This window comes from Aethalodelphis obliquidens, unplaced genomic scaffold, assembly GCF_003676395.1.
Source record: "Aethalodelphis obliquidens isolate GAN/ISIS:26980383/991018 unplaced genomic scaffold, ASM367639v1 scaffold1, whole genome shotgun sequence".
Classification (NCBI taxonomy): domain Eukaryota; kingdom Metazoa; phylum Chordata; class Mammalia; order Artiodactyla; family Delphinidae; genus Aethalodelphis; species Aethalodelphis obliquidens.
The window spans coordinates 11,587,483-11,610,856 of NW_020837945.1; the positions used below are offsets into that span (position 1 = coordinate 11,587,483).

A 23,374-nucleotide genomic window follows, 5' to 3' on the forward strand; every position below is an offset into this window, starting at 1 on the left:
TTGTTCTTATATTTGTTAAACTGACAAATTACTATGTTTTATAGATCTTAAGATTTTTTTGTATTTTAATATCTTTGAATATCAGTGTGCTTCTTGTAGTCATTGGTATCTTATAATTCATAATATTTTTTCCTTCTTGGCAGTATAAAAAAATAATGGTGCATCTTAAAAATCATTGACATCTTAGGTTTAATGAAGTATGTTATATTTCTAGATTTTTTAGTAGGAAGTCATCCTTGAATACTCTAATACATTCAACTTTTTTTTAATCCTTTTTAAAATTTATTATTTTTATTGGAGTATAGTTGCTTTACAATATTGGGTTAGTTTATATTGTACAGCAAAGTGAATCAGCTATACATATACATATATCCTCTCTTTTCCAGATTTCCTTCTCATTTAGGTCACCACGGAGCACTGAGTATCTAATACATTCAACTTTTACCATGGAGTATTATTTTTTTTAAGTGTGTCACTTAACTGTATTTGCCAGTATTGGAGGGAGGGCAGGACTGGCCTTAAATGAGATTGATCTATGGCTTTCCTTTTTTATTAAATCATATTTAGGTTTAGCCATTATCTCACTTCATAAAAGAGTTTGGAAGCTTTTCATGGATGTCTTTTAATAATTTTAAAAAATACGTTAAACATTAAGGTTACGTAATTTTCTTATACTGTCAGGAGCTTCAAAAAGGTAAATTGTAGAAGATGGAACTACTTATATTCATTCAGGATGCTTAGAAAAGACAATTCCTGCTACAAATATACCCGCTCTAACAAGAATGGAAAGAGAAGCTGAATAAAGTAGGCCTATTTATTATACCAAATGTTCTCTGAATTTGAGAAATGGATGAGAGAAAATCACTTGACTTTTAACACAAAGAGAAACTTTTGAACTCTTGGTTATAATGAGAACCTTAAAATGGGGTAACTCATGGTGGGTCATTCATGTATAAATATAAAATAAAATAGACAAAGAACTCAGAAAATTGGTCTCTTTCATAATCTTTGGAGACAAGTGATAGTAATCCCTTAAAATTAAGTATGTTTTTGTTTGATGTTATTATAAATGGAAATGTTTTCTTAATTTTGTTTTCAACATATTTATTACCAATATATAGAAAACATTGATATTTTAAAAAAATTAAGTATGTTTTCTGGGTGTACTTCAGGAAAATAAGACTAGCATAGTATTTCAATCCACTAGGATATTTAAATTAAAAGATAATGTTCAGTTATGCAGATACTGGCTTTAGATAGGAAATGCTTCCCTTCTAAATGATATATAAATATCTCTGAATATTTTAGCAGCATGAAAGCTTATTAGATGATTTTGTATTGTTCTAGGATAAATGCCGTGTCCAACGCTCAGGTGAGAGGTGACAGCTATGAAAGCGGCTGTTTAGGAAGAACAGGTAAGGGCACTTTGAGTTGTTAATGTATGCTGGCAAAAGAGGGATTTATCAGCAGAAAAAACAAAGCCTCTAGTGAGTCTTTATTTAGGGATGATTAATGATTATGTAGGATTTTAAAAAATTTACTTTTAAAAAAAGTTCCTGTGTTATTTAAAACTTTAAGAAAGTTAAAGTTACTGCCAGAGGTTACTGGTTTTTGTCATGTTATATTGCCCATAGTATATAGATAAAATGTAACCATGCAAAATCAATGGATCTTGACTGTTCCTGTGTTAATGATGGATTTATTCTTATCCCAAATGTTGACCAATAATATTACTTACAAGATGGCTGACTGTGATTACTGAACAGCAAAGTATGGACACATTAAGAGATCAAACCTAGGACTACAGTGTTTTTCACATTCAGTTCTGATCACCTGAGTAACCACCCATAGGCTACAACAGAAGTATTTCGAAGAAACATGCTGTTTGTTTACATATACATATTTTTTTGAGTTTGAATTTTTTTTGGTTTGTCATCCAACAGTATTTTTCTTTTGTTCAGATTATAACACATTCTATTAGAATCCAGGGGTTTGTTTTTAGTGGAATTTCCATGCTGTATATAAAAAGCTCAGGACTAGACATTCTATTTCCAGCCTTTAAGGACTAGGAGGGGTGACTTGTGGTTATAGCAGGAATTTGGAGTAGGTGGGGGAGGAAGTTTGAAGGATGGTTAATAATAATAGCAAGTACTTGTAGAATACTTAGTGTGTACCAAAGACTGTCCTGAATGCTCTACACATATTAACTCAATTAATTGTCACAATAGTCCTATAAGGTAACCACTCTTGTCCTCAGTTTTAGATGAAGGAACTAAGGCACAGAGAGCTTAAGTAACTTGTCCAAAGTCATAAAGCAAGTAAGTGGTGGGACCAGGATTTGAACACTGACAATCTGGTTCCAGAGCCCATGCTCTTGGCCACCATGCTATGTTTGTATCCAGTCGAGAATCATTTAGTCTCTTTGTCTACAGTATCATATATATATATATATATATATATATATATATATATGTCAGTGTATTTGAGGATAACTTATATAAAATAAAATTCAATTTAAAGCGTACAGGTCGATGAGTTTTGACAAATGTATACAGTTGTGTAACTGCCCCTACAATCATGATATAGAATATTTCCATTACTCCGGAAAGTTCCCTCATATCTCTTTGTAGTTAATCCCCTTTCCCCCACCTCCTGGCCACCACTGATCTGCTTTCTATCACTGTAGTTTTGCCTTTTCTAGAATCTCATATAAATGGAATCATAAAGTATCATAAGACATTAAACCAAATCAAGGAACTGACGAGCTTAGCTTTAAAAAAAAATTATTTTTTTTGTAAGAACACTAAACATGAGATCTCCTCTCAACACAATTTTAAATGCACAATACCATATTGCTAACTATAGGCACAGTGTCGTACAGCAGCTCTCTAGAGCTTATTCATCTTGTGTAGCTGAAACTTTATACTCGTTGAACAGCAACTCCCACTTCCCCCTCTCCTAGCTCCTGGCAACCACTACTGTACCCTCTGTTTCTATGAATTTGACTCTCTTAGATACCTCGCATAAGGGGAATGGGCCTTAAAAAAGAAGGAAATCCTGCCATATGTGACAACAGAGGTGAACCTGGAGGACATTATGCTAAGTGAAGTAAGCCAGTTACAGGGGGACAAATTAGCTTTCTTTTGTACCTGATGCTTTAAATGCTGATGCACATTTTAAAATTTCACTTCCATTGTGATCCTTGAAGAATTGGAGAGGATGGAAATAGTGATAAATGACAGATGAACCTAAGTTAAAAGTGCATTGTGTGTGTCTGTGCATGCATGTTTACACACACATGCATGCCTTGTGTCCCAGCTTCAGCAGGTAATGTCAGGAATGAGTGAGAATAAAGAATAAAAAAGCATGTATTAGCAAGTGATGTTGTGCATAGAGCACACATTAACGTATTTGATCATTTTTCTTTAAAAATATTCCACAGGCTTTGCTGTGGATTATGTTACTATTATCTATTTTCTGTAGAAAATTTCATTGTAACTTACCCAAAACTTTTTAGCTTAAAGGTAGAACTTGTATGTGCCTTGGATCTGTCTGGTTCCAAAGCCCATACTTTTTACTCTCAGTAGTGACTATAACATTTTATTCCACGATTATTTCTTACCCAGTTAAAATTCACAGTCAGTTTACGTCAGTTTACATTTATACGTGGTACCTTTAGTGCAAGTTCTGTCTAGTGCTTCAAAAATTCAGGGCAAACTATCTTGTAGGCATGCTCAGCTCTTGCCACACTAAGCTTTCATACTACTTAAATGGTTTGTGTGTAATTTATTCCCATTTAATTCCCAGAGGAATGTGTAGGAAAGTGTTATTAATGTAATAGATATACTACAAATGGAACTGTTAAATAAGAAGGAACAGGAACTAGGTAGAAAGAAGACCATGTATTGATACTTAGACTCTAGGACAAAATGGATACTCTTAATTATTAACCTTGACTCTGAGCTTCCTGGTAGTCAAAGCAAAAAAGGGAAAATGTTACAGTTTTTTATTTTTTGCTAAACAAAAGTGTACTCATTTTTCAAGGGAAGTTTTTTTCTTGTTCAGTTTTGTTAAAAAATTTTTGTGTGGTCATATATAAAGGACATGAAGGAAAATAATTACAAGGATTTTTGATACTTCCTTTCATTCACTTTAGGTAAAAGCTATGATTGAATTTGGAGGATGTTTTTTTCCAAGGAAGTAAACATTGTTGTATATTTCTGGAGATCTGCTTAGTATTATAATAAAACTTAGATAACCTAGGGACCCATTTCTCTCAAATATCAGCTGTTCTACTCATTCTGAGCTTTGAGCTTCCTGTATATCTGGTGTCTAAAATATATGAATTTCTGTTCAGTTAGTAACAGAATATCTGAAATTGAGGCAAATTTAGCTTTCTATTATGGAAATTGGCTTGGATTTTATTTTCACTTCAGGGGAGCTATATTCCCCTTCCATAGGGTGACAGGCCGTCAATATACCTGTGATCAGGGTCTGGCACAAATGCTAACTTGCTTTCCTGAAAATGTATTGAATCTACTCAGGTGTCCAGATGATCACTTTATTGAGATTCTGTTGTATAACTTCTAAAATTCTATACAGTAGGGGGTTGAAGAGATACTTTTGTCCTTGAACTTTTCAAGGGTATGTGGTACAGTTTGGCTGAATAAGAGAGATTGAATAGATGGTTGCTGTTAGTACCATGTTGAGTAGTACCATGATATTAACGTTGATGAAAAGAGGTCATATGGTCCTTATTCATTTGCATTCTCTCATTCCTGTGTGGTAATGGCTATCTGAAATACATTTGCTACTTCTAATAGAGCAATTACTTTGATAATATATACAACACGGTAATTTTTCAGTTAGGGTTTTTTTTTTTTTTTTTGCGGTACGCGGGCGTCTCACTGTTGTGGCCTCTCCCGTTGCGGAGCACAGGCTCTGGACGCGCAGGCTCAGCGGCCATGGCTCACGGGCCCAGCCACTCCGTGGCATAGTGGGATCCTCCCGGACCGGGGCACGAACCCATGTCCCCTGCATTGGCAGGAGGACTCTCAACCACTGCGCCACCAGGGAAGCCCTCAGTTAGGGTTTAATTAATCAGTTTAGTCAAATAATTACTTCTGAAGCTTTCCTACTTTAGTTAACTCAGCTGTTAGTTTCTCTAGCCAGTAGAATGGTAACTTACTCTTTTTCCCTTTCCAAGTATCGCTTAACACCTTTTAGTTTTAGTTTCTTTTTTTCAATCTTCATTCAGTTAAATGCTTTAGCAGGTGTATATAAATACGTGACTGTCTTTGATAGGCATAGCATATATTAGATGAGCAGTGTTCTAGTGTTATGTATTCCTAAGGCATAGAGCTGTAGAAATGAGCAAAATCATAAAGCCTATTTTTCACACAGGTGCTCGAGTTTGGCTCTTCATTGGTTTCATGTTGATGTTTGGGTCACTTATTGCTTCTATGTGGATTCTTTTTGGTGCATATGTTACCCAAAGTAAGTATTTATTCCTCTTTTATTTCATAGGAAAGATTCAGATATGTCCTTTATATTTGGCTTAGTCTGTCAGCTCCCCGTGGAGTAAAATTTAGTTTAATAATTCAGTTAGCTTGAAGGTAAGACTCTGTTTGAAGATATAAATTATTTAATAAAACTTCTCAGTGGGGTCATTTAGTGCAGTGGGATAGCCTCGTTAGGAAAACCAAGCCACTGACAAGACCAGGTAACTCGCAGCTGTCTCTAGAGGTTCTGATTTCCTTCCTTACCCCAGATAGCCAGGCTCTATACCAGAGGCCTTTTACTGAATGTTGTAGTGGTAAAAGTGAGAAATCTGTACAGGGCTACAGCCCCTTATACACAATTCTAAAATCCACAAAAGTGCTGAAGGTCAGGTTTTTCATAACCAGTTTGGCAGCAAAACCTGACCTAATGATCCAGGGCTCATTATAGTCTTTATTTCATTTAATAAGTATTCAAATGTTTTATTAGAGGAATGTGGTTGTATTTGATTGTGGGATGCTGGTCCAAACATAGTTGGGGGTGCTATGTAATACTATGCCCTGTGTTACCGTTTTTCTTTTTTTTAATAAATTTATTTATTTATTTATTTTTGGCTGCGTTGGGTCTTTGTTGCTGCGCATGGGCTTCCTCTAGTTGCAGGGTGCGGGGGCTACTCTTCGTTGCGGTGCACAGGCTTCTCATTGCTGTGGCTTCTCTTGTTGCAGAGCATGGGCTCTAGGTGCGTGGGCTTCTGTAATTGTGGCACGTGGGCTCAGTAGTTGTGGCTCGCGGGCTCTAGAGCTCAGGCTCAGTAGTTGTGGTGCACGGGCTTAGTTGCTCCGTGGCATGTGGGATCTTCCTGGACCAGGGCTCAAACCTGTGTCCCCTGCATTGGCAGGTGGATTCTTAACCACTGAGCCACCAGGGAAGTCCCCCTGTGTTACCATTTTTAAATCTGAAAAATCCTGAGTTCCAAAACATACCTTGCCCCAAGGTTTTCAAGGTAAGGCGTTGTGGACCCCAGTATCTTTCTGTCCACTGATATGTCTTCTCTCCAACCCCAACCTCTAATTTTTCATTCATAGGTACAAGGGGAGGGTTTTTTTTGTTTTTTGTTTTTTAGGGGGCAGAGGTGCTGAGAAGCACTGTCAGTTCACAAGGGGAGTTTTTTAAGTGCAAGACTGAAGACGTGTGTAGCCTTCATGTTGAAACTGGTGATGCAATGGAGTGAGCTCTTAGTATACCATTCTGAGTTTTGTGACTGTTCCACTCACCATAGCTTTTCATCACGGGGATGGCGAGAGGTTTTGAAAAGCAGGACCCAGTCTCAGCATGTGCTTCTGGAAGCATCAGAAGAACCTCTTTCACTGGCTCTCTCCCTTCACTCCAAAGACAGGAATAAGTTTCAGATAACAGTTTATTCATCTTCTGATGCCTCTGTCTTTGGAATCTCTTTGTCACTCTGCTTAACTGTCACATCTTGTCCTGACCCACAACTGACCTTTTAATATCTTGATAGGATCCCTTAAGTATCATAGATTGATCAGTATAAGATTTGGGAATACCTTTGTCTTTCATTTTGCACAAAATAAGTCAGTACAAGAGGACAGTGGTTGTCTAATGTTTAATTAATACTACTCTAAAATGTGTTATTTTAGTTAATTAAAAATACCCTGGAGCACACAGTTCTAGCATGAAACTTATTTGAGGGAAAGTACTTTTTTTACTTTCTTTCTTTTTTCTGGGGGCTGTGCCACGCAGCTTGGGGGATCTTGGTTCCCCAACAAGGGATGGAACCCGTGCCCTTGGTAGTGAGAGTGCAGAGTCCTAACCACTGGACCCACGGAATTCCCTCAGTGGTCATATCTTAATCTTTAAAGAACTAGTACATACTGAGAAATTTCTCATTTATGGATCTCACCTTCATATTTCTACAGCGTTGCTCATTATATATACTTTTTAGTTTGTAAACTGACTTCAGAGAGCATTTCTAACACATATTTCAAATCTTTTACTGTACAGATTTTTCTGGAACTAATAATCATAGCAGCAGCTAACATTTATATAGCACTTTATGAGCCAGGAACTGTTCTGAGCACTATGCATAGTCCACATCTCACACTCTGTGGGGCAGGTGCTGTTACAATGCCCATTTTACAGATGAGGAAAGTAAGGCATAATGAGGTTAAATAATTTGCCCATGGTCAGTGGTAGAGTTAGGATTCAAATCCAGGGGTATTGCTCAAACTTGGGGCTTTTAACCATGCATCTATATTGTTTGCTATGATATCAAAGGCTACAAATTGAATATTTCTTCATCCCAACTAGTATTTTTAATCAACATTGATAGTTTTATAAAAGTCAAATATCCACAAAAATTTGAGTAATTTCCAAATTTTTCTTTTTCCTTCCTATGAAGATAGGGACTGTTTTCTCCAGGAGAATATGATGATGAATTATAATGATTCTTTTCATATATGTCAGATTTGTGCAATAAAGCTCCTGAATTCATGAAAGAAAATAAAATGAACAGACTGTTACATCATCAAAAATTTAATTTGTATCTTTCCAACATTGTGTGTTTCTGTATTGGCCATAGGAAGTGAAGGGGTGAGCTGCTGCTTCCTCGGCAGTTCCGATGCAGCTAGAACCATAGCAACTACTTTAGACAAAAAGAAAACCTAATAATTTCATTGTCTTTTATCCAGAGTGAGAGTAATCCTTTGTATTGGGAGAATGAGATTGTCATTTTCTTACTTCAATTTCATTGTGGATTTCTTAGAGTTAATGAATAATAGTAGTGTTTTATAATATACAGAGCATGTCATTATGAATGGCATGAATACTTAGTTACTGCCGTTTGCCTTTTGTAATTATCTGATCTGTTTTACTTTGTGTGTGCAGATACTGATGTTTATCCAGGACTAGCTGTGTTTTTTCAAAATGCACTTATATTTTTTAGGTAAGTTGCCTAATTTTTTAACTATACACCTGTAACATTTATAGAAACATCATCTTTATTATAAGAGCAGCATAGGGACTGGAACATGTATATATCTCTTGGATTAGTTGCAATGTATAGAACTTCTTTTAAAAGGTGAAAATTCTACTATTGCATAAAAGCATACACAAGCCATTTAATTAGGGGCCCTGCTATGTGCCAAGACCTCAGCTAGATGCTTTATATATGTTACCTTTTAAATTCCCACTTAATTATCTTAAGTATGTAAAACAGGTGGTGCTCCCATTTTATACATGAGGAAATAAGACTCAGAGGTTACTTAAGGCCGCTTAGCTAGCAAACGCAGAACGGGGATTTGAACCCAGACTGCTGCTTCCATAGCCTGTGTTTTGTTAAGAAACCATATCATGTACCTTTAATAAAATAAGAAAAAAAGAAATTAGAATTAATACACACTATGCATGTCGTATACAAAACCTGGTTGGTGAATTGGGTTTTGTATTAAGTTTTTAAGGTAATTTAAAGTAAGTATAAAAATAAAAGAATATCAAAAGTATTTTTTAGGGGCAATCTTCTAAAAAGCTTCCAAAATGAGGCCCTGTAGCCTTTGCTTTCCAGAATGAAATGTCTTTTAGTGTAAAGATAGGTATTTTAGGCGTCATTTATAAAATTATATCCCTTACCCCATATCCCTCTCACAAAAGCATTAAGATCTAAGCCTTGAAGAAATTTGTTTTTGTCATTGATTTTTAGCAATTTGATTATGGTGTGCTGTGGTGTCGTTTTCTTCATATTTCTTCTGTTTGGGGTTCATTGAGTTGCTTGGATCTGTGGATTTATAGTTTTCATCAAATTGGGAATCTTTTCAGACATTATTTCTTCAGATTTTTTTTTCTGTCCACCCTGCCCTTCTGGCTTCCAATTACATGTATATTAGGCTGTGGGAAGTCATCCCACAGCTCACTGGTGCTTAGTTCTTTTCATGGTTTTTTTTGCCCTACCTCTCCACCCCTACTCTTACCCCATCACTCCATCAAGTATTCTCTTTTCTTGTTTTCTCTCTGTATTTCATTTGGGATAGTTAAAGATTGTTATATCTTTAAGTTCACTAATCTCTACCTCTGTCATGTCTAATCTGCTATGACTCCCATCTGGTATGTTTTTCATCTTAGACATTGTATTTTTCATCTCTATTAGCTTGATTTTTTTAAAACAATTTCCATGTATCTCCCTAACATACTTATGCTTTCCTCTGCCTTCTTGAACATATGAAGTATGTTTATAACTATTTCAGTGTCCTTGTCTAATTGTGTCAATTCTTAGTCTGTTCCTATTGATTATTTCTATTTATTTTTTTCATTCTGGATCTCTTTTCCCCTGTTTGCTTCTTTGCATGAAGCTGATTGGGGGCTGGACTTTGTGGTATTCCTTTAAATGCTTTTGAGCTTTGTTCTGGATGCAGCTCAGTCACTTGGAAACAGTTCAGTCCTTTCAAGTTTTGCTTTTAAGCTTCGTTAGGCAGGACCAAAGCAGCTTTAGTCTGGGATTAATATGTCCCCCTTACTAAGGCAGTACACTTTTGAGTATTCTTCCTGATTCTCCATGTAGTCTGAGGTTTTCCACTCTGCTATGAGATTCTGAAGTCTTCCCAGCCCTGTGGGAGCTTTGGGAATTGTTCTTTCCAGTGATTCCTGCCCTTTTCTTGGGTAGTTTCCTCACATGCATCTGCTGTCAGTACTTGGCAGAAGCCTCAAAGGGAACCCCCTACCCATCTCCTGGGCTCCCCCTCTCTAGTTCTCTATATCCCGCCTTGCACACTCCAGCCGCTTGGCCTCCCTGAACTCTCAACTCTGTTTCCTCAACTCCGGGAGACCACTGTGCCCTGCCTGGGTTCCCTCTTATTGCACTGTGGCCTTGGACACTCTTGGTTTTTAAAGATGTTCGACAGTTTCTGCTGCCTTGTGATTGTATTTCTTGGCATGTGACTGACAGCCTTCTGGGAATACAGTGAATTTTCATGAAGGCACCTTAGGCACTGTTGAGAGATCAAATTTAAATTCAGATTCAGCCATTTGTAGTGGTAGAGGAGTCTATATAAATGACAGTTGGATGAACAGAAACCTTGTATGTGTAAAGGCCTGTGCTTATGTGGGCAGTGACCACTGCATCAGCGATGCGCTATACCCAGAGGCTGGCAAGTTATCCAGCCAGCTGTGTGCTTCCTGTGTGCCAGGCCTTTTCTAAGCACCAGAGTGCACTCCTACTTCTCTGGCCACTCTTCCTCTGTTTCCTTTGCAGGCTGATCCTCCACCCTCTGGCCGCTAACTTTTGAAGCTTCTTAAGGTTCTGTTCTAAGCCTCTTCTCAACTCGTTCTTTCTCTAGGTGAGGTCCTTTTTGCTTGGGACTTCAGTTATTGCCTATATGCCAGTGAGTCACAGCTGTCTATCTCCATGTCTAAACCACATATCCAGATTCTTACTTATCCCCTCTTGGGTGGCTGACATTTCAAATCTACCACCTCCAGCATACCCACAGCTCAAACTCACGTTGCCAGAGTGTCCCATCTCTCTGCCCCGCTCCTTCCCTTTTACCTTGCTGAGATAATTCCCACTCTTCTTTTAGATCTCAGTTCAGTCACTACTTCCTCAGGAAAACCTTCTTGACCTCTAACTAGATCAGATCCTTGTATTTCCCTCTCTTGGTACCATGTGTGTCATTGAGTTGGAATTTGATTGTCTCCCATTAGTGAGCACATTTGTCTTGTTTTGACTCACAGTCACATTCCCAGTGCTTAGCTAGGTGCCTGGTGCCCAGCCAGTACTCTGTACAGTAATTATTTGTTAAATGAATGAAGAATTTCAACATGGTCTGTTAGGATGCTTCAGTGTTTGTAGCTCAGACATTGTAGGATCGTAGAGATGTGAGTGGCCCTCATGCCGGCTACTATGAGAAATGCCCCCTTTCCTTACAAGTGACCTATCTAGTAACTTCAGGCTTTAAGAAAAGATATTCAATTAAGCTCAACCATCAAGGTCAACAAACTGCTTTATAAAACAAGCGAATTCAGACCAACACCACCACAATCTTTAATTTTAGAAATTGATACAAAGGGATCAGTGAGGTACCATCAAAGCATATTTAGAAAATAAATTCTCTTTTGCGTTTCTATGTGATTTTACCTCATGATTTATTTTAATATCTTTCTAGCACTCTGATCTATAAATTTGGAAGAACTGAAGAGCTATGGACCTGAGATCACTTCTCAAATCACATTCTCCTTTTGTTATATTCTATTTGTAGATAAGTTTTTATCTCTCAATATAATTTACACATTGCCAAATGGAATAGATTGTACATTAAATGTTTTGTTTCTTTACACTTTTATGCTCTGAGTTTTGAAATAGTTTTATGAAATTTCTGTCCTTTTTTTTTCATTGAATAGATTGTTAATATGTACATAGTATAAGACTATATAGATGAGATGATCTGTGTTGGTTTTTTTATTCTTGAAGACTTAAAGCTTAATCTGTTCCCTGAGCCAGGGTTGTATCATCATCTAATTATAGAGTTAACTACTTTGTCTCAGTATCTCTAATTTTCAAAATGTGCAAAAAATACAGCTCCATATACCTGAAATAAGCGCTGAGCCATTAAAAAAGGTATTTCAGCAAGTTGTAATTTATTTTGGCTTAAAAATGAGATTTTTTTTTAAAGGAAAAATGTTTGTTCTTATGTATAAAGTGGACTTTTATATGAAGATTTTTAAAAATGCCTGAAGGACTAGTTTGAAAGCCTCTTTTAAAAACAATTCCTCTCACATGACTTTATTTGAGAAGGGTTAATACGTGATCAGATAAGCTCAGTTTTATATGGTTGATGTAAAACGACTGTAAGGCAGCTCAGCAACGTGCTTCTTACAAAAGCAGCTTAAATGGTTCTCTTTTGACAGCCTACTATTATCTGACATTACAAAATTCTATATCAAGCAAGTTTGAGACAACTGCAGCTTAAAAGCATGAACCATGTAACAAAAAGTGGAACAATTAGTTTCAAGATAAAGCACTTCTTCCCAAAGGGGATTATTATGACCTAGTGAAAAATTAGGCATTTCATCCACTCAGTTACTGACTGCAAGTGTCTTTTTGCTCTAGCTCTCAAGCTTTAGGTGAACTCTTCCTGCAGAATACATCTTTAACCTGCAAGTTCTTACTCCAGTCAAAAACTTCTTTTGCTGAGTTTGAAATACTGTATTTGCACTGAGTGTATTCCTGTGAGAGATTTCAGAGGGATAGTTGGGTCTTCATTTCTACTTTTGCTTTCCTTTGTTATACAGGTTTTGTGTTGTACTTTTTTCCTCCAGAGGGATTTTTCTAGAGCCTTTTGTTGTAAGACAGAATAATATCAGTGGTATTATATGCAGCTTCTAATATAAGCCTTATTTTGCTTAATGTCTCTCCTCTCTGAGGATTTACTGTGCACAGAGCATGAAGCAGTTGTGGAATGCTGTGCCTTTGTCTAGATACCATCTTGTTTAATTACTTCTTTCTTTGTTGTTTTTCCTCAAAAAAAACCTGTGTCTTGCTTCCAACAAATTTTAAGACTGATTACTTGTTTCCACTCCCTTCTAACCTCTTGCAATAAATATTACTTCTCACACATTCTAGTATTGTTAAATCTGTTGGAGAAAATGAACTATAAAAGTGGGTTGGCTGTTCATTTTGCAGTTACTCAAGTGGACCTGGTCAAAGAAGCAGTTTCCTTTTATAAAATAAAGAGAAATATATATATATATATTTTTTTTGGGGGGGGGCGGTGGAGCATGCCATGCGGCTTGTGGGATCCTAGCTCCCTGACCAAGGATCGAACCTGGGCCCTTGGCAGTGAAAGCACAGAGTCCTAACCACTGGACCAGCAGGAAATTTCCAGGAGAACTATATTATACTCAGATTTGTGAAATGCTAATGTGAAGGCTAATGAAGGCCATCCAGAAGGCCTAGTGGCAGTTTTTTCTGTTTTTGACTCTGTCATGAATTTGTTTTAATTGTGAGCAAATCACTTAATTTCCCTGTTTGTTTCCTCATTAAAAAAAAAAAAGATAATGTTAGTATCCACTCCTATCAGACATTGTGAGTTAGAATAGGGTCCTTTGTAACCATTTAAAGATACATGTGATTCCCTTAATATAAAGGTCTCCTGGGGCAGAGTCAAGATGGCAGTGTGGGAAGATGCCGAATTAGCGTCTCCCCACAACTAGGGTGCCTGCTGGCCGCTGATGGGGGACCCTGATGCCCAAGGAGATGGGAGGAACCCCCAAGTGAACCGATAGGGACGTGGTGGGGGCAGAACGGGGAGGAGAAGTGGAGGCCAGACAGCATCCACGCCCCTGAGGCCGGGGAGTTCAGGAGAGGTAGGCAGGAGGGACCCTCTGGGAGGAGTGGAGGGCATTTGCCCCACCCACTCAGGCCCTGGGAGCCCGCTGAGCTCCCAGGCCAGTCCCCTGCCCTCCAAGGCCCCCTCCACTCCCCTGCCACATTGGTCCTGGGAGCATAGGAAGGAGGCTGGGGAGATCAGGAGAGGCAGGTGGGAGGGTCCCTCCAGGAGGACCAGGAGAGGAGCGGAGGGTGTTTTCCCCACCCACTCAGGTCCGGGGAGCCTGATGAGCTCCCAGGCTGGTCCCCTGCCCTCCAAGCCCCCCCCCACCGCCGCTCCCCCTGGCCACATTGGTCCTGGGGGCATAGGAAGGAGGCTGAGGGGAGTTAAGGAGAGGCGGGAGGAGGGGCGCTCCAGGAGGAGCAGGAGAGGAGCAGAGGGCGATTGCCCTGCCCACTCGGGCTCAGAAAGCTTGCTGGGCTCCCAGGTAAGGTCTCCCGTCATCTGAGACCAGGGGTGGGGGGCACGCCTGGGCCCCTTCTGTTCCTTGAGCCTAAGCCCCACCCCACCCCCAGCCCCCAGGGCCTTTTCCAGCCCTGTGGGTCCTGAGCATTGGCCCTGCCACCGCCGAAACCTCACCCTTGCTTACACCCTGCCCTCCACAGCCAAGGCCTTTACCCCGTTTTGTTTGTTTTTTTTTTTCTTTTCCCTCCTCCTCTTTTTTACTATTGTAGTACTGATATACCTTCCGGTTGTTGATTCGTCTATATTTTTATTTTTATATTCTTCCTAAAATATCTGTTAGTTTCCTAGTCTATTTTATTTTTTACTTCATTTTTTTTTTTGCTGCCCCAGGTGGCTTGCAGGATATTGGTTCACGAGCCCAGGGTCAGGCCTAAGCTCCTGCAGTGGGAGCTCCGAGTCCAAACCACTGGACTAACAGAGAACCTCAGTCCCGAGGGAATATTCATTGGAGTGAGGTCTCATGGAGTTCCTCATCTCAGCACCAAGACCCAGCTCTACCCAATAGCCTACAATCCCCAGTGTTGGAAGCCTCAGGCCAAACAACCAGTAAGACAGGAACACAATCCCACACATTAAAAAAAAAAATTGAGGGCTTCCCTGGTGGTGCAGTGGTTGAGAATCTGCCTGCTAATGCACGGGGACACGGTTCGAGCCCTGGTCTGGGAAGATCCCACGTGCCGTGGAGCAACTAGGCCCGTGAGCCACAACTACTGAGCCTGCGCGTCTGGAGCCCGTGCTTCTCAACAAGAGAGGCTGCGATAGTGAGAGGCCCGTGCACCGCGATGAAGAGTGGCGCCCGCTTGCCACAACTAGAGAAAGCCCTCACACAGAAACGGGGACCCAACGCAGCAAAAAAATTAATAAACTCCTACCCCCAACATCTTTAAAAAAATAAATAAATAAATTGAGATGGCAAAAGTGTCACAGATGAAGGAGCAAGGTAAAAACCTACAAGACCAAATAAATGAAGAGGAAATAGTCAATCTACCTGAAAAAGAATTCAGAGTAATGATAGTAAAGATGATCCAGAATCTTGGAAATAGAATGGAAGTGTGGATTGAGAAAATAAAAGAAATGTTTAACAAAGATCTAGAAGAACTAAAGAACAAACAAACAGAGGTGAACAACACAATAACTGAAATGAAAAATACACTAGAAGGAATCAATAACAGAATAACGGAGGCAGAACGAATAAGTGAGCTGGAAGACAAAGTGGTGGAAATAACTGCTGAGGAGAAAAATCAAAAAGAATGAAAAGAATTGAAGACAATCTCAGAGACCTCTGGGACAACACTAAATGCACCAACATTCGAATTATAGGGGTCCCAGAAGAAGAAGAGAAAAAGAAAGGGTCTGAGAAAATATTTGAAGAGATTATAGTGGAAAACTTCCCTAATATGGGTAAGGAAATACCCAAGTCCAGGAAGCACAAAGAGTCCCATACAGGATAAACCCCAGGAAAAACACACCAAGACACATGTTAATCAAACTAACAAAAATTAAATTCAAAGAAACTATATTAAAAGCAGCAAGGGAAAAACAAAAAATAACACACAAAGGAATCCCCATAAGGTTATCAGCTGATTTTTCAGTGGAAACTCTGCAGGCCAGAAGGGAGTGGCAGGATATACTTAAAGTGATGAAAGAGAAAAACCTACAACCAAGATTACTCTACCCAGCAAGGATCTCATTCAGATTCAACAGAGAAGTCAAAAGCTTTTCAAAGAAAAGCTAAGAGAATTCAGCACCACCAAACAACTTTACAACAAATGCTAAAGAAATTTCTCTAAGCGGGAAACACAAGAGAAGAAAAAGACCCACAAAAACAAACCCAAAACAATTAAGAAAATAGTAATAGGAACATACATATTGATAATAACTTTGAATGTAAGTGGATAAATGCCCCAACCAAAAGACAGACTGGCTGAATGGATACAAAAACAAGACCCATATATATGCTGTCTACAAGAGACCCACTTCAGACCTAGGGACACATATAGACTGAAAGTGAAGGGACGGAAAAAGATATTCCATGCAAATGGAAATAAAAAGAAAGTTGGAGTAGCAATACTTGTATCAGATAAAATAGACTTTAAAATAAAGACTGTTACAAGAGATAAGGAGGGACACTACATAATGATCAAAGGATCAATCCAAGAAGAAGATATAACAATTATAAATGTTTATGCACCCAACATAGGAGCACCTCAATACGTAAGGCAAGTGCTAACAGCCATGAAACCACTTACACCAAATAGATCATCCAAACAGAAAATAAATAAGGAAACACAAGCTTTAAATGACACAATAGACCAGATCTAATTGGTATTTGTAGAATATTCCACCGAAAAGTGGCAGAATACACTTTCTTCTCAAGTGCACACGGAACATTCTCCAGGATAGATCATATCTTGGGTCACAAATCAAGCCTCAGAAAATTTAAGAAAATTGTAATTGTATTAAGCATCTTTTCTGACCACAACGCTATGTGACTGGAAATCAATTACAGGAAAAAAACTGTAAAAAACAATACATGGAGGCTAAACAGTGCACTACTGAATAACCAAGAGATCACTGAAGAAATCAAAGAAGAAATTAAAAAATACATAGAAACAAATGACAATGAAAACACGATGACCCAAAACCTATGGGAAGCAGCAAAAGCAGTTCTAAGAGGGAAGTTTATAGCAATTCAATCTCACCGCAAGAAACAAGAAAAATCTCAAATAAACAATCCAACTCTACACTTAAAACAACTAGAGAAAGAAGAACAAAGAAAACCCAAAGTCATTAGAGGGAAAGAAATCATAAAGATCAGAGCAGAAATAAATGAAATAGAAATGAAGAAAACAGCAAAGATTAATAAAACTAAAAGCTGGTTCTTTGAGAAGATAAGCAAAATTGATAAACCCTTAGCCAGACTCATCAAGAAAAAAAGGGAGAGGATGCAAATCAAGAAAATTAGAAATGAAAAAGGAGAAATCACAACTGACATTGCAGAAATACAATGGATGATAAGAGACTACTACAAACAACTATATGCCAATAAAATGGACAGCCACAAAGAAATGGACAAATTCTTGGAAAGGTACAATGTTCCAAGACTGAACCAGGAAGAATTAGAAAATATAAACAGGCCTATCACAAGTAATGAAATTGAAACCATAATTAAAAATCTTCCAACAAACAAAAGTCCAGGACCACATGGTTTCACAGGCGAATTCTATCAAACATTTAGAGAAGAGCTAACACCAGTCCTTCTCAAACTCTTCCAAAAAATTGCAGAGGGAGAAACACTCCCAAATTCATTCTACGAAGCCACCATCACCCTGATACCAAAACCAGAAAAAGATACCACAAAAAAAGAAAATTATAGACCAATACCACTGCTGAACATAGATGCAAAAATCCTGAACAAAATCCTGAACTAGCAAACAGAATCCAACAGCACATTAAAAGGATCATACACCATGATCTCTAGTGGGATTTATCCCCGGGATGCAAGGATTCTTAAGTATACTCAAATCAATCAATGTGATACACCACAGTAACAAATTAAGGAATAAAAACCATATGATCATCTCAGTAGATGCAGAAAAAGCTTTTGACAAAACTCAACACCCATTTATGATAAAAACTCTCCAGAAAATGGGCATAGAGGGAACCTCCCTCAACATAATAAAGGCCATATATGACAAACCCACAGCAAGCATCATACTCAATGGCAAAAAACTGAAAGCATTTCCTCTAAGATCAGGAGCAAGACAAGGATGTCCACTCTCGCTACTCTTATTCAACATACTTTTGGAAGTCCTAGCCATGGCAATCAGAGAAGAAACAGAAGTAAAAGGAATACAAATTGGAAGAGAAGTAGTAAAACTCATTATTTGCCAATGACATGATAATATACATAGAAAATCCTAAAGGTGCCACCAGAAAACTACTAGAACTAATCAATGAATTTGGTAAGGTTGCAGGATACAAGATCAATGCACAGAAATCTCTGGCATTCCTATACACCAACAACAAAAAATCAGAAATAGAAATTAAGGAAACACTCCCATTTACCATTGGAACAAAAAGAATAAAATACCTAGGAATAAACCTGCCTAAGGAGGCAAAAGACTTGTACTCAGAAAACTATAAAACATTGATGAGAGAAATTTCATAAAATAGAATTATAAAAATAGAATTACCATATGGCCCAGCAATCCCACTACCTGGCATATACCGTTAGAAAACCATAATTCAAAAAGAGACATGCACCACAATGTTCATTGCAGCACTATTTACAATAGCCAGGTCATGGAACCAACCTAAATGTCCATCAACAGATGAATGGTTAAAGAAGATGTGGCACATTTATACAATGGAATATTACTCAGCCATAAAAAGCAACAAAATTTGTAGTGAGGTAGATGGACCTAGAGACTCATACAGAGTGAAGTAAGTCAGAAAGAGAAAAACAAATACCGTATGCTAACGCATATATATGGAATCTTAAAAAAAAATGGTACTGCTGAACCTAGTTGCAGGGCAGGAATAAAGAGGTAGACATAGAGAATGGACTTGATGATATGGGGTGGGAGGGCGAGGCTGAGGTGAAGTGAGGGTAGCATTGACATACACACTACTGAATGTAAAATAGTTGGCTTGTGGGAAGCAGCAGCATAGCACAGGGAGATCTGGTCTGTGCTTTGCGATGACCTAGAGGGGTGGGATAGGGAGGGTGGGAGGGAGGCTCGAGAGGCAGGGGATATGGGGACATGTGTGTGCATATGGCTGATTCGCTTTGTTGTGCAACAGAAACTAACTCGGTATTGTGAAGCAATTATACTCCAATAAAGATGTATTAAAAAAAAAAAAACCAAAACAAGAAACCCCCCCAAACTGCAAAGGATATTATTGGAACAATTGGAGACACTTGAATATAACTGTGTATTGGATAACTAGTAAAAAGAAAAAAACAATCCTTGTTTAATATAGTTGATTCATAAGCTTGAGCTCAAAGCAGCACTATAACATATGCCCCAAGGAAGCTTCTAACTCATGCATTTTTTCCGTAAGGCCCATTCCAGTCTTGGGGGTCATTTTACACAGTGAAATCAGTAACAAGACATAAAAATGTGAAAAAGGTGGCACAAAATAGGCTGTGGAAAGGACACATTACAGCATGAGAGCTGAAACAAGAAGGCAGAGCTTCATCTCGTTCCACCTCAGCTGGGGATCTGTGGGACAGGCGACCTCAATTACCACTCAAAGCATATCCGAAAATGACCAGGGCGTGCCACGAGTATTGACTTGGGAGTTACAGATAAATGTTTTATCGAGTAAGTGAACTTGCAAATAATGAAGTTCGACCGCAGTTTATAAAGAACTCTGATTGACCTGATCTTCCTTTAGCATAGCATTTTTTCATCATCATTCCTATCATGGTCCATCATTTCTTTCCTCATTTAATACTCTGCCGTCAGCTAAATCTTCCCACTGGAGGGCCCTATTTCATCATGTCATTTTTCTGCTCAATGCTGATTGCTAACTTGTATCGAGAACTTTCTATGTGCTGTGTATTGTCTCATTCCATCCTCACAATTGGATGTAGGAGCTTTTATCTGGAGAGGTGAAGTGACTTGCCCATGGATCGGAATCACAGCTCAGGCCCTTTCTTCCTGAGGGCGAAGTCCTGCTCTTCTCACAGTCAGCATTTCCCGAGCAGCCCTAGAACCTTGGTGTTGCTTTAGGAAAAAGTGTGCGCTGGTCAGAGAACCTTGGGAGACCCTTGGCTGGACTAGATTAAAACATTTTTTTTCCTGTAAAGTTTTTTTCTTAGAGCTTTTTATACACTATGTCTTGTATGTTTTCAGGAAGGGAGTGTCAATTCTATGGTGTTTTCCATCCTTGAGTCCTGGAAATTTATCTCCTGGAACATGTTGAGAAATAAAATTTGGGGAAACTGCTGCTCTGGTGACTTTAGAAGAATAGATAGAATGCAGGGAATTAAAAGGAGAGGGAAACTTAGGTGTGGATGTTGTGATCTTGGGAAAAGCCAGTGGCCAGCCTGACATGCAGAATAGAAAAGATGAGGATGGAGAGAGGAGGAAGAGTATTTCCAGTTGCATTGTTACTGGAGATTTCTGGTGTTGGAGCTGGGATTCTTGGGGGACTATAAATTCAGGTTGATTTGCTTTTCCCTAATTCTGCCACTGCTATTTATTAGCTATGTGACCCCCGAGGCTGTTTGTCTCTCTGTAAGTGTGGTTTGAGAATTAACATGAGGGAATGCCTCGTGGTGCCTGGAAACAGTAAGTGATCAATAAAGCTGGGTCCTTCTTTCCCTGGTGGCTTTGCCTGCAGTGGTTTTTCCTTCCTCATTTGATGGCTTTTTGGCCTTTTGTCACAAGGTGGCATGCCACCTTAAAAAGAATCTGGAGTCGGTTGGTTTTTGTTTTGAACCTGCCAGTACTTTTGTTTTTTTTGGTAGCAGATTTAACACAGCTTAAGTCATTTTACATAGGGTCTTAATTTTTTAATTTTTAAACATTTATTTTGTTTTATTTTATTTTGGGGGTGGATATGACCTTTATTGAGCTTATCCACCAGAGTGGAAATAATGTCAGTACAAAACCCAATGTTTGTTACTGTAACTTCTACATCACAATTAAAATCCAAACAGTTTTTTAAAAACAGTCATCTCAATCAAAACCCACTACTTCAGAATCAATAGCTTCTTTGAAGCCACAGTAACACTTAAATATGGTTAAGACTAGAATGCAGAAATTTGGTTGATTGGAAAACTAATTAAACTTCCAACTTGCTCAAACAGAATTACAAAAAGGCAAAATTGTGTTTTTCACAGAGATACAGTCCACTGGAATCACCAGCACTGGACAGCTGTTAGAGTATGTGGAGTCCTGAGATAATAAGGAATCCAGGCATCCTTTAGACAGTCTTCCGTTGTCCTTTCTTCCCAGAGATTTGTGGATGTGTGGAATGACACCACCACCAGCAATCGTAGTCTTGATGAGAGAGTCCAAGTCTTCATCTCCACGAATAGCAAGTTGCAAGCGACGAGGGGTAACACGCTTTACCTTCTGGTCTTTTGATGCATTTCCTGCCAATTCAAGTACCTCCACAGTAAGGTACTCCAGAATGGCTGCGCTGTACACAGCGGCAGTCGCGCTCACACGTCCATGGCTGGTCGCCCTAGATTTCAGGTGTCCATGAATACGGCCCACCGTATTTCCTCTCTGCGAGCGGGAAACCGCCTTTGTCTTGGCCTTTCCGGAGTCCTTCCCAGCCTTGCCGCCAGCCATTTCGAATTCTGCTGAAGCTCAAACAAGCAAGGCAGAGAAAGTACTAGTCAGACACCCAGCGAGAACCTGCCGCCTACGGCTTCGTCGCGCCACGATTCAAACTGCTACGTAGGGTTTTTAGATGATAGTATATGCCTCTTCAATTCTTTAAGCTGCAGCAAATAGGATATTTTAAATTTCTACATGTCAGTGTGGCAGGGCAAGCCTTCTAGAGCCCCGTGGATAATGTCAGGGCAGAGATCACCAGATCTTTGATTTAGGAGCACCTTGTCCAGGTGACAAAAAGGGATTCAGTATGAGGCTAAGTGTATTTACTTCCTGTTATGAAAGTTATCAACGTAGAGATTGAATAACTTTATTTTGAAATAACTTCAGACTTACAGGAAAGTTACAAAAATAACTCAGAGAATTCCTGTATAAACTTTAGATTCCCCAAAGGTTGACATTTTACCGCACTTGCTTTAGTCTATTTTTTTCCTGAGACCTTCGACAATACGCTGCAGACAGGATGGCTCTTTACCCTTGAATAGTTCCGTGTATATTTCCCCAAATCACAACTGCTGTACAATACCAAAATCAGGAAGTTAACGTTGATACAGCACTAAGCACTTCATTCAAATTTTGCCAAGTGCCCCACTAGTATGATTTATAGTAAAGAAAAATAAGTTATTTTCAGTTCTAGAATCCAGTCCATGATCACACATTGCATTTAGTTGTCATGGCCCTTTAGTGGCTCTTAACTTTGGACAACTTTAACCTTTGTCATTCATGACTAGGTTTTCTTTTTCTTTTTTTTTAAATACATTTATTTATTTGTTTTTATTTTTGGCTGTGTTGGGTCTTCATTGCTGTGGACTTTCTCTAGTTGCGGCGAGCAGGGGCTACTCTTCGTTGCAGTGTGTGGGCTTCTCATTGTTGTGGCTTCTCTTGTTGCGGAGCACGGGCTCTAGGCGCACGGGCTTCAGTAGTTGTGGCACGTGGACTCAGTAGTTGTGGCTTGCGAGCTCTAGAGCACAGGCTCAGTAGTTGTGGCATACGGGCTTAGTTGCTCTGTGGCATGTGGGATCTTCCTGGACCAGGGCTCGAACCTGTGTCCCCTGCATTGGCAGGTGGATTCTTAGCCACTGTGCCACCAGGGAAGCCCATGACTAGGTATTTTTGAAGAATGCAGACCAGCTGTTGTGTAGAACGCCCCTCAATTTTGGTTTGTCTGATGTCCCATCAGGAGTAGATTCTGGTTATACAGTTTGGGCAGGAATAACACAGAGCTTATGTTTTCAGGACATCAAAGCAAGCACACATCTGTCCCAGTACTGGTGATTTTAACTTTGCCTGCCTTGATGCCCAAGGTGGTGTCCACCAGGTATCTCCACTGTAAAGTAGCTATTTTTCTCCTTTATAATTATTAAAGTACCTTGTGTGGAGAGAGACTGATTAATAAGTCAAACAGAACATGTTCGTTGTAATTTTTACTAACAGCAGTATGTAGACTTGAACTAAAGTGGCCCTGTGATATGACAGAGGAGATATACAATTTGTGTGTAACAAATTATAATCTTTACATATATAAATGCTTCTTGTCTGGTTGAAGAAAAACCCAGATGTGGGGGGAGGGGGAGTATATAACCTTATCCTGAAATCTGCCTGTTTTCAGTCTCTTCCATCCCAGTGTCTCTTGGACCAGAGCACTGAGCTTTCATTTTA

General features: G+C 39.0%; 1 protein-coding gene and 1 pseudogene across 4 annotated transcripts in view; one reads left to right on the top strand and one right to left on the bottom strand.

Moving 5' to 3' along the window:
- Positions 1–13,118, top strand: part of TMEM50B (transmembrane protein 50B) — a 34,812-nt gene extending 21,694 nt beyond the window's left edge. For all 4 annotated transcript variants that reach the window (XM_027101164.1, XM_027101172.1, XM_027101186.1 and 1 more), the window contains 4 exons: positions 1,348–1,415; positions 5,404–5,496; positions 8,404–8,461; positions 11,670–13,118. In XM_027101164.1, coding sequence (XP_026956965.1) covers positions 1,348–1,415; positions 5,404–5,496; positions 8,404–8,461; positions 11,670–11,715 — 265 coding nt within the window. In that variant the 3' untranslated portion in view covers positions 11,716–13,118. The remainder of the gene's footprint in view (positions 1–1,347; positions 1,416–5,403; positions 5,497–8,403; positions 8,462–11,669) is intronic.
- Positions 13,119–21,187: 8,069 nt separating this feature from the next.
- Positions 21,188–22,529, bottom strand: LOC113617592 (histone H2A.Z pseudogene; annotated as a pseudogene).
- Positions 22,530–23,374: the final 845 nt, after the last annotated feature.